Source organism: Elephantulus edwardii, unplaced genomic scaffold (genome assembly GCF_000299155.1).
Source record: "Elephantulus edwardii isolate Elephantulus edwardi_28Jun2011 unplaced genomic scaffold, EleEdw1.0 scaffold00005, whole genome shotgun sequence".
Lineage (NCBI taxonomy): Eukaryota > Metazoa > Chordata > Mammalia > Macroscelidea > Macroscelididae > Elephantulus > Elephantulus edwardii.
Genome location: NW_006399755.1, coordinates 201,483 through 213,351, shown reverse-complemented (window position 1 = coordinate 213,351; position 11,869 = coordinate 201,483). Strand labels below are relative to the sequence as shown.

The 11,869-nt window shown below is 36.5% G+C and overlaps 1 protein-coding gene across 1 annotated transcript in view; it reads left to right on the top strand.

Moving 5' to 3' along the window:
• Positions 1-11,869, top strand: part of STIL (SCL/TAL1 interrupting locus) — a 57,372-nt gene that overhangs the window by 6,068 nt on the left and 39,435 nt on the right. The window contains exons 3-8 of the mRNA XM_006879796.1: positions 1,927-2,039; positions 2,296-2,483; positions 3,926-3,968; positions 4,110-4,173; positions 6,728-6,811; positions 8,959-9,045. Of these exons, the coding sequence (XP_006879858.1) occupies positions 1,927-2,039; positions 2,296-2,483; positions 3,926-3,968; positions 4,110-4,173; positions 6,728-6,811; positions 8,959-9,045 (579 nt within the window). The remainder of the gene's footprint in view (positions 1-1,926; positions 2,040-2,295; positions 2,484-3,925; positions 3,969-4,109; positions 4,174-6,727; positions 6,812-8,958; positions 9,046-11,869) is intronic.

The following is an 11,869-nucleotide window of genomic DNA, read 5'->3' as shown; positions in this document are numbered from 1 at the left end:
AGAGGCAGTTAATTGCATGAGAGGAAATTGCCCATCCTTCTCCCACAGAGCAGCTGGTAGATTCGAACTGTGTGCCTTCCCTATTGCAGTGCAGCTTCTTGCCTCTAGGCTAGCATGCTTCTCAGATAATTGACACTTGCCTATCTTCCATCTATTTTTGTTATTCAACATCAATAATGTTCTAAAAATTCATCCGTGTTGTTAATTTATAAGCCTTCAGTTCCTTTTTATGACACATCACGCTTTGTGTATCTGTTGGTAGGCATTATGGTTGTTTTAGTTGTTTGTCTATTTGTGAATAGTGTGCGGTGAACATTGTTATAAAATTATGTTATTTCTCCAGTCCTTGATTTCATGACTTTTTGTTGTGTACTTAGGAATGAGAGGGCTATGTTTTTGAGTAATTTTATAATTACCTTTTTTGAGGAATTATCAGTCTTCTCAGTCTTCTTTTGGTAGTATTATGTTTCCTTGCTTATATTTTAGATTGCCTCTTAGTTTTCTTTATATAGTTTGCATTCTAGATTCAATAATGCTTATAGATGTTATGTAATTAAATGGACATAACTGTGTTCTAACATAGCTTTATTTATAAAGGCTTGTAGGTCTGCTTCATAGTGTGCAAATCATTGTTCGTAAACTTATGAAAAACTTAAATGTCTGTTTATTGCTATGATGGCTTCCAGGTACTCCTTCCACTTTGGCCATGGGATTTCTCAGCAATGACTTTTCTGTACATTTAAAAGATATGTTTTACTAAAATACACATTTTAAGGTGTGTGGTGTTTTTTGGGGGGGTTTTTTTGGTGTGTATGTACCATCAAATCGGATCTGACTTATACAGGAGTAGATTGCCCTCCTTCTCCAGCAAAGCATCTGGTGGATTTGAACTGCGCTCCTCAGGGATTGCAGTGGAGCTTCTTGCCAGTAGGCCACAGAGCTCCCTTGGTTTTTTGGGTTTTTAAAAAACGTTTTTCCCTCTTGTGTACTGTCAAATCAGATCTGATTGGCACAGGAGATTGCCCCTTCTTCTCTAGTGGAGCATCTGGTGGATTCAGACCACACACCTTTGGGATTGCAGCACAGCTTCTTGCCACTAGGCCACCAGAGCTCTCTTCTTTTTTTTTTTATATCAGGAAAAGATTGCCTCAGGGAGGCGCCTTGTCTCTCTGTATGTTTTCTTTTTTTTAATTTTTTTTTATTATTATTAAATTTTATTAGTTTTAATGAACATTTACAGGGATTTTGGGTTTTCATTCCTTCATTGCTGCACCATTCTCTCTACCCTCCTCCCCAGTTTGTTGTTCTTCCCCGCCATCCGAATGTCTGTTTTAATTGTCCAATTGCCACAGTGCTTGTCAAAGTCAGTTCTGATTAATCTCCTTTGTCGGTGTATCCTTTGCCATTCCCTATCACTCCTCCCTGAGAGAGACTTCACCCTGAGTCATAAGGAAAAGGGGATGGCGTATTCTCTTAGCTACTTCCTGCTGAAAAGGGACGCTGTGGGTTTCAGGGTGAAGATCTTCTCTCACTACTCTAAAGGGCCCCTTTGGCAGTAGGAAACACATAGACTATTATGGAGATTGATTTTGGAATTTAGATGCACTCTTATTGATTGTGCTTGGCCGTACATGTTCATATCCTTGAAGATGTATCATGGGGGTGTTGCAACCTAGAAGACACAAATTTAACTAACAAGTTATAAGTACATGAGTCAAAAATTATGGAAAAGTAAAAGAAAAGATTCTTTCATTGTTTTACAAACCCTCCCCCAGGTCCCCTCCACCATGTAGCCCTCACTCTAGACTCCTGTGATGACAGAAATACCTAGTCACATCTCTTCTAACATACATATTTTAAGCAGTGTTTCAGGATAGGAGGGTTTTTCAAGCTATCACACTCATAAATGATTTTTGTTAATTTCAGAAACCTGAAACTTGTAGTGACTGAAAAGACCATCCGGCTTGCTTATCGTCATGCTAAGCAGAATAAAAAGAACCTGCCATGCTTTTTACTTGGTTCTCTCACAGTGGACGAAGGTAGTATACTTACAGTGGCAATCTTGTGTTTTGGTTTGTTTTTGTTCCCCCTGTATACCAAGGATATGAGATTAATAATATCTGACTTTCTCCATCACAGATTTATAGTCTACTCAGGCAGGAAAAGATATATGCCAGTGATTAAGAATTTCATACTATTAGTTTGACCAAAATGTTTTGCTGTAATGTAGCTTTGCTTAGTAATTTCACATTTTTAGTTAGTACACAGTATAATAACTAAATCTTTATTTTTTAGATGAAGAAGGTGTGACATTGACTGTAGATCGCTTTGATCCTGGTCGAGAAGTACCTGAATGCTTAGAGAGAATCCCAAGTGCTTTTCTTCCTGGGGATTTTTTAATTCCATGTAAAGTTGATACTCAAGAACTTTGTTCGAGCGAAATACTAATTCACAATGCAGATGACTTCAGTTCTGCTTTTACGGTGAGAGTCATTTGATAACTTCACTTTCTTAATTCAATTTAAAAATCAAACTATATGTTTGTTTTTGTTAGGTGCCGTCGAATCATGTATAACTCATAGCAATCCTATGAACAACAGATCTGAACCCTGTTGTACTCTGTGCCATTCTCACAATCTCTGACTTACTCAGGCTCATTGCTTCGGTCACTGTGTCAATCTGTCTAGTCGAGGGTCTTCCTCTCTTTTGCCTACCCTCTACCTCTCTAAGCATGATGTCCTCCTCTAAAGAATAGCCTCTCTTCGCAACATGCTTCAAGTGTGTGAGATGAAGCTTTATCATCTTTGCCTTCAAGGAGCACTCTGGCTGCACTTTCTCCAAAACATACCTATTCTCTTGGCAGTCCTTATGATATTCAGCACTCTCCTCCAACACCACAGTTAGATTCTTCTGCCATCCTTGTTCATTATCATACTAGACAAAGTATGTATAGTATGGTTTATTTAATCTGTAGCTGAGAAGTAGTCATACTCATTTATTATTTAATGATTATTGACATAAAATGTTTCTTGGAACAGAAGTGCCAAGGAGGTGATTAATAGGTAGTATTCCAGAAAAGAAACAATAGGAACAAGATAGAAAAGAGGCAAAATGTGCTAAGAGTACATGTTTTTGCTGGATTTGTGGTGTTGACGTTGGACTAAAAGTCTAACCAAATCATAGAGGGCCTTGAATGAAAGGTAAATAATTTTGACCTTGTTGTATAGTCTGTATAGCATTATTGGAGATGTCTGAAAGGAAGAAATGCTGTAAATTCATGAATGGTCAATCCGACAGGGCAGACAACTGAAGGATCAGTTAAGCCATTGCAGTAGTTAAGTGTGTGTTAGAGGGATGTTTTAAACTGTCAGATTAGGAGGAACATAGTGGGCATAAACAATTACTGAGGAAGTACTAATTTCACAATAAGGGTAGCAGACAAAAGGATCAAAGAGACATAGCTAGATTCTCAGGGAGTGGATGAATTGCTTTATTATGAGCAACATCCTCTCATAACAATTTGAAGTGCCACCTGGGCATCCAGGTTTGTAACTGTAATAATGCTTGAAAAAGTCAATTTTCTTTGTTTTGAAATAATTTTACATATAACCCTTTAGGTAACAGGGTAGATAAGATGTTTGAAATATTTTTTCTTTCCTTTTTATTAGTTCAAGATCCATGTTGTTAGTTGCTATTGAGTTTGTGCTCATGGCTGTCTCATGTGCAACAGGATGAAATACCGAGTCTGCGCCATCTTCACACTGTTGGAATACTTGAGTCCATTGTTGTAGCCACTGTATATTTTGAATGCCTTCCTAAAATGAGGAAGCTCATCTTTAGCATTTTATCAGACAGTATTCCATTGTGATCCAAAAGGTTTCCATTGACTTAGTTTTAAAATAATTGTATCATTTTGGTTCCTCAGGCAGTGCAGAACCATGTGTGTAGCAAAGATTCCTTGGACTGTGGTAAGCTGCTTTCCCTAAGATCTCATATAACCTCCAGGGAGAGTTTGGACAGCATGGATTTTGACTTTCACTGGGCAGCAATAACTCTAGCAAATTCCTTTAAGTGCGTACCTGTGAAACCCATCCCCATAATTCCAACAGCCTTGGCAAGAAACTTGAGTGGTAATCTGAGTATTTCTCAACTTCAAGGGACCTATAAATATGGGTAAGTGAAGCATATTTTAAGTATTGTTTGCCATAGTTTATTTTTTTGATACCTATAGAATATGAAATAATTGTATAGCCTCTTTACAGGCTAGAGATCTATGGTGGCTATAGAAGGTAAAAAGTGAAGTAAACTAAATGTAGCATTCTTTCAAAGAATTATTCTTACTAAAAAAAAAATGGGGAGAGTGTTATATTAAAATGGATTCTATTTTTGTGATTTGAAAGTGTAAGGAGAAATTATCCTTCACATTATCTTTTCTATGTTGTCTTAAGTTTGGTCCTTTTTTCCTTTTATTACTACACCTTAACTAATTGTGAACCTAAGAGTGGCTGGAAAGTTGAGACTATGCAATTTTATAAATTATGAGCATTGTAGATAGGGAATAACTAATTAAAAATGTGCTGAACTCTTGCTTACCTAATTTTCAGTTACTTGGGTGGAGTTTCCTTACATAACTAAAGCAGGATCCTCTCCTACTTCCTGTCAATATTCCTAGGTTTCATAGGAAACATAAACCAAAATGCATGCTTTCTAAACCTTAGCAGGGCTGCTTCTCTGAATCCCATCCAGTTTCTTTACCTGTTATCTTCTGAACTAGATGAAAAATATTGACACTCTTCTGCCTTAAGTAAAGTCTGACCAGAGGCCAACCCTCAGCATTCACTTCTGGCTTCCTTTCCCATTGACCCCACCCAGGTTCCTGTTGCTTTCCAGAGCCAAATGTGTTTGCTACGTGTACAATACATTCAACTTACTGTCTTAACCTCCGAAGTGCCTCTTTTAAGAATGGATGAGAATAGGACTTTTTCAGTGGGTTCCTTGCTGAAATAGCAAGGATGTATTTTCAGTCTCAGATGCTGACTAGAGCACTTTTCTGTTTGTATTCGTACAAAGGGAAAATATTTGTATATTCTCCACAAGAGAATATAGTTAGTGGTCAAAATGTTTTAGAATTAAATAGGACATTTATTTGTTTTGGAGTAAGTCAGTGCTTCTTAATTAAGATGGGGAATTTTTGTAAAACTAACCAAAAATGAATTCTTTCTTAGTGTCCACTTGTAATGGAAGCAAGAATCTACTTTTCTTAAAAAAAAAAAAAAGAATCTACTTTTCTTTAATTATCCATCCTTAGGATAGTGGTAGTAATACAAGAGTGTTCAACATTCTATCCAATTTCCTATTTGCCGTTTCCTCAGTATATTTAGAATTATCTTTTGAGTTTGTGACATTTGCCCTTGCCCCAAGTTATTAGCATTTACTTACTCACTCTAGCATTTGTTAGGCTCAGTTATGGCCGTGCTGCTATGTTAGGTGCTGGATATAAATAGATTTTTAAAAACATGCTTATATGTAAAATTGATGTCTTATGGAATTTATCTATAGTGAAGGAAAAGTACAGGGGTATTTCCAGACTACCTGGGGGAAATCATGGCAGACCTGTACTGAGTGTTAAAGAGTACATATTTATCAAGTGGCCACAATACTAGGAGAAACGTACAGAGCAGGATTAGATGTTACTGTTTATATAAAAATCTAGTATTATTTTGGGCTTAACCTTATGGCATGACCTGATACATTGTCTTTGTTCATTAGAGGCTGTCATAACAATCAAAAGCTATGGTAGCATAGTCTGTAGGAAGTTGCACTGCCAAGCCAGAGGCTGCACTTTCTCTGATGGTTTGAATCCACTACTGGCTTCACTAGAAAAACATGAACTTTACAGTCTCAAAAACTTGCTAGAAGGTCAGATATAAGTTGGTTCAGGTTGAACAGTAATGGTAACAACAAAATGTCCTTGGTAGCATTATTAAGGTAATATATGATTAATGTATTATTTTTATTAAGTTTCTAAGCCATACTCTAAAATTGACCCAACAATTCTGTGTTTTTCATATGTTTGAAACTTACTGTCAAGAATTAATGTAATAACAAAGTATAAATATAATAAATGTATTTTAGGGATAAATGAGCTTTTGTGCTCTATCATACTGATTCCAAATTTCTCTGATGGTTAGTGGTTGGTGTAGCAGGATGCAGTATTTGGAAAATTGTCAATGCCTGCCTGACGTATGTCAGTTTCCGTCAATGAGAAGTCACACTGTTGCTGTCTATAATTATGTCACATAAAATGTATGAACACTTTGAATACGGAGGGAGTTCATTTCTCCAAGAAAATGAATTGATTTGATTCAGAAAATATTTACCTTGATTTTAATGCGTTTGATTAAAGTTATTTATGTTGGTTTTTTAAGAGGAAAACTTTTTAAAAAGATGTTTATTTCTCAAAGGTCATTTTAATAGATAGACCCAAGTTTTAAGATACTAAATCTTTTCCTCTTCACTAGAATCTTTCTAGACTTTAAAGTGTTTTCCCAGTACATTCATGCTTATGTGCTAGCGTACACTCATTTATGTGTCTGAGTGAGACAGTGTTCACTTGAATCCTCTCCTGCAATTAAAAAATTGACTTCTTTAGTATTTACCCTCTTTCAGATTAAAAGTATATAATATAATACTTCCTATTATTTTAACAAGAATGTCTTCTGTTTAGATATCTTACCATGGATGAAACGCGAAAATTACTGCTTTTGCTGGAATCTGATCCCAAAGTTTACTCTTTACCATTAGTGGGAATGTAAGTTTTCCATTATTTACGGATGTAATTTTAGCTGAATATGTATTCAGCTATATAATAAACATATAAGTGACTTCTATTATGAATGCATAATGAGTATTTAGATTGCTTTGTACGATCACAAAGTCCAGGAGATTCAGCTGAAACGAATTTGGTTTTTTTTTAATGTGTGTACCATCAAATCAGATCTGACTGGTACAGGAGGAAATTGTCCCTCCTTCAGCAGAGCATCTGGTGGATTCGAACTTCACATCTCTGGGATTGCAGTGCAGTGTCTTGCCACTGGGCCACCAGAGCTCACCTGAAACAGAATTTTACTCAATTCTACAAGAACTTCCATTATATAAAAGATAAGAATGTTTAGGGAAGGGAGCTCTAGTGGCAAGAAGCTGCCCTGCAATCCCAGAAGTGCACAGTTCAAAGTCACCAGATGCTCTGCTGGAGAAGGAGAGACAATCTCTTCCTGTACCAGTCAGATCTGATTTGATGGTACACACACAAAAGTAATAAATTAAAATAAAAGAAAAGGGGAAAAAAAGTTGAAGTTGAAACGAAACCTGACATTCTTGTTTCTTCAAACTGCTTTCCACCTCTGTCCTTGAGGCACCTTGACAAACTCCAGGACTCAGAATAATAATTCACTGCCAGACAACATTAAAGAAATTCCCTGTAGTGTTAATGACTTGCTGTTTAGAGTTAATGGCTGATGACATTTAGACAGATTACTAAGAAATTTATAGTCATTCTACACTTACTGAGTGCTTACTATATGCACTGTAATATGTTTGGTACTGTGGTGTGAAAACTTCTTAAGGAATTTGTAGTCTAAGTGAAGAAATATTTAGATGTTCTCATACAGAAAGATAAATAATAAAGATTAACTATGAGCCGTTGTAGAGTCCTGAGCACCATTAGTATTAATTTATTTATGGAAGAGGTAGTTTCTTTGTCATGCAAACTTTAGCTGGACCTTCATAGATTTTTTTTAATAATAGAAAGGAGAATGATTATGTCCAGAGTTAAAAGATAAGAATACAAAAATGTCCTGTGGATCATGCATTCTCTTAGAGAGTGATTATGTCCAGAGTTAAAAAATAAGGATGCAAGCATGTCTCATAGGTCACGAATTCCCTTACAGTCTCTTTGCTTTGGCTTTCCTTAGCTATGGGTTGTTGACGATTGAGGGAGCTCTGGTGGCCTAGTGGTAAGAAGCTGCACTGCAGTTGCAAAGGCACATGGTCCAAATCCACCAGCTTCTCTCTGAGAGAAGGATGGACAGTCTCCTCCCTTGTGATTTACTACCTCTGAAAACCTATGGAAGGGTCAGCCCAAGGGTTGGTTCCAACTCGATGGCAAACAACAACAGGTGAATATTTCAAGCTACCTGAATAAATTACCAGGAGCTGTAATGTCTTAAATGGCTTAGCTCAAACCTACCCAGTGGCTTGAACCCATCCCATGGCTTCTTGACAGAAAGATGACTGTTTCCTTGAAGAGTATAGCCAAGAAGGCCAATTCCACTCGGCCACATAAAGTCATGCTTACTTGGAATTTATTTGATCATACTCAGGAACAATAGTGTATAACTTAAAACATTTAATTTTCTCAGCTGTAGAAAATAATTTTATGCCGAAAACATCATTTCTCTAATTCAGCCACTTCTCTATAGTCCAGGCTAACTTGCTGGAGTCACCTGCTTTTATATCAGTTTCCCTTTTCTTCTCTCACATCTCAAGTGAAAGAGAGAACAAAGAAGATATTTTCTCCCTTTTTAAAATAATCATCTTGGCCTAATATTATTTATAGATTTCTTATTTATGAAGCCTTTTTAATATATTATGTAGGAACCCTGGTGGTGCTGTGGATAAGGCATACAGCTGCAAACCAGAAGCTCAGTGCTTCAAGTTCATCAGCTGCTCCACAGGAGAAAGATGAGGCATTGTACTTGTGTAAAGATTTACAGCCTTGGAAATCCTAGAGGTAGTTCTGTGTTCTGTAAGGTCATTGGTAGTCAGACTGGCCTCCGTGGCAGTAGATTTAAGGTATTGCTGGCCAAGAATCTGTAATATTATTTAAGGAAAAACTTCATTTAAAATATAGTAACTATTTTAAAATGGTTTTTAATTTTTTTTTTCTTCTTCTTTCAGTTGGCTATCTGGAATAATTCATATCTATAGTCCTCAGGTATGGGCTTGTTGCTTGCGATACATGTTCAGTTCTTCTATTCAAGAAAGGCAAGTGATATTTTATCCTATAGTATTTTCTTTTTAATTTTTAACCCATTCAATTAAAATGACAGCCTTTGTGTTAACCTCATTTAAAATGCACAAAATGCTTTAACTTTCTGCAGTTCTTAAAAGCCAAAAGAATAAACTTTTTAAGAAAAACAAATCTTTTATTCAGTGAGATTAAAACCAGACAGTAAGGACAAGATTGTACCATACCTGGAAATGTGAAGAATTCCCTTTTCTTGCCACAGAATCCTAACACAGAAAGTGAGCAGGTGCTCCACATGAGCAAGATGGACAGTCGCCTTCCCTGCGAGAAACTGCCTCCGAAAACCCCTTAGAGAGTCAGCTATGAGTTGTTTCTGACCTGGTGGCGCACAGTAACAACAACTAGTGTCTTGTTTGTCTATTGCAGCCATCACACAAATACCATGTGTGGCTTGAAGAAGAGAAATTTAATTTCTCACTTTTGAAGGCTATATATATCCAGGCTGTATTGATTCGTTGTCTGTAACCTTGAATCTTCTTTGATTCCATAATAACCTTCAAATGACATCATTGTTTCAGTATGTGCTGGTACCTGTGTACCTACCTGTTCTACTCTTTTTAATACTCAAAAGTGATTAGATCTCGAACTCACTTATTCTGCTAAGACATTGTTAAAGAAAACCCTGTTTCCAAACAAGATCACATCACAGGTATAATAGTTTGGATATGTTGGGTGGACATGATTTAATCAATAATATGTAGCATCAGTGGCAGCTAACAGTAACATTTTATAAATTTTTAGTGGCATAATTGCAGTTGAGTTTAAATTTGTTATCCAGGAAGCATTTTATCAAGTTGTAGCATGCTGCTATTAGTATCTTTAGAACATTTGAGAAGAGATGTTTGGTTTTCTTCCTGAATGTAAAACATAAACTTTGAAATTAGTAGTTAGGGTAACTGTTTATAACTTTATGTTTACCTTTAACCTTATTATTTTGAAAGTCATACCACTGGTTTACTACTTACTGTCTTCAACTATTAATCGAATATTTAAAGATACCTTTCTTTACCTCCTTGGTAGCTTTGTTTTGATGGGTTTGTGGTGTTGTTCAAGTTGCTTACAATTCCTCCTCTAGGGACCTTAAAAGCAACAGATCAAAGTCTTCCCCTTCCCTTTGCCATCCTCAGAATCTTCGCCATGCCCATTATTACAGTCACTGTGTCAGTTGAGTATCTATCTTTTGCTAACCCTCTGTTTTTCCAAATATAGTACCTTTTTCCAAGGACTGACCCTGTCTGATAATAAAGAATGATAGTAAAAAGAACAAACAAGTTAAATAAGTACTATTTTATAAAGTGAGGAATGCTTTGGAGCTTAGCTGTTGTGTCTGGATGATAATGGCGTAAAGGATTGTGATTTTAAATAGGGTGGTCAAGGAGACAAGCATTTGCTGTGAGGGTGTAAGCCATGTGATTTGCTGCATGGTGTTTAGAGAATACAAAAGCCACAGGTAGAAACTAACTTAGCATCACCAAAGAACAATAAAAACAACTGGTCATGGAGAGAGGAAGGAAGAAGAGTCAGAGGAGATGAGTTCAGAAAGTAATGTAATAACTTACTATATTTTTTATTTTTATAAATCTGACAAGTAAAATATGTTCTTCTCCCATGTTTTATAATTCACCTCTAAATAACAGCCTGTTTGTTTTCCCCATTTTATTTAGGTCGAGGGCCATTTTTGTGCTGCTTTAGAAGTTCTCTATTTGTTGTTTTTTTAAATAAGATAAACTTTTGTTTTCATAAATGTTGCTTACATCGGCCACTAGGTTATCATTTCAGTTAACTTCAATATATAGTATTTTTTCCAGACTTTTCTTTTTAAAGTCTGCTTTATTGATCTTATTTTTGATTCCTCGATTTTGTATCTTGATTATAAAATGTTTATATTTAATTTCCCATGCACTGCCAAAGGACAGACAAATCTATCTTGAAGGAAATGCAACCAGGTTGCTCCTTAGGGGCAAAGATAGTAAAACTTCATCTCATATACTTTGGGCATGTTGTCAGGAGATGCCAGTCTTTAAAAGAAGACTATGCTGAGAAAGGTAGAAGGTCAGAGAAAGAGAGGAAGGCTTTCAGTGAGGTGGACTGACATAGTGGCTGCAACAAAAGGCTTTGAGAATGTTGGAGATGGTAAGAATAGTGCAAGATATAGGGAGCTCTGGTGGCCCAGTGGCAAGAAGCCACACTACAATCCCGAGGCACACTGTTCAAATCCACCTGATGCTTTGCTGGAGAAGGAGGGGCAATCTCCTCCTGTGCCAGTTGGATCTGATTTGATGGTACACAACAAGAAAAAGAGGGGGGAAAAAAGAATAGTGCAAGATCAGATATGGTTTGGGTTTTGTGTGTGTGTGTGTGTGTGTGTGTGTGTGTGTGTGTGTGTGTGTGTGTGTGTTTTTCATAAGGAAAAATACTACGTAAGATTTTATTGTAAAAATAGAAGGGTAACTGTATGGAGACTCAAGGGGGGGAAGGGATTGGAGCAGAGGGGAGAGGATGGGTAGGGGCAAAACCATAGGGTTACACAGTTTGTGGGTGAAGGGACAGGTAAATTAAATGAGAAGGATCTGCCAGGGGCCTGAAAAGACAAGGTAATGATGGGCAAGGTCCAATGATGATTAATTTTCTAAAACATAATGCATGAAATACAACATGAATAAACAATAGTGTGAAATATAATGTATACAATTTGTAAGCAAACCAATATAAAACATTTTTTTATTAATTTAGTTTGTTTATTTTTCATTTCAATGAACATCTACAGAGATTTTGGGATTC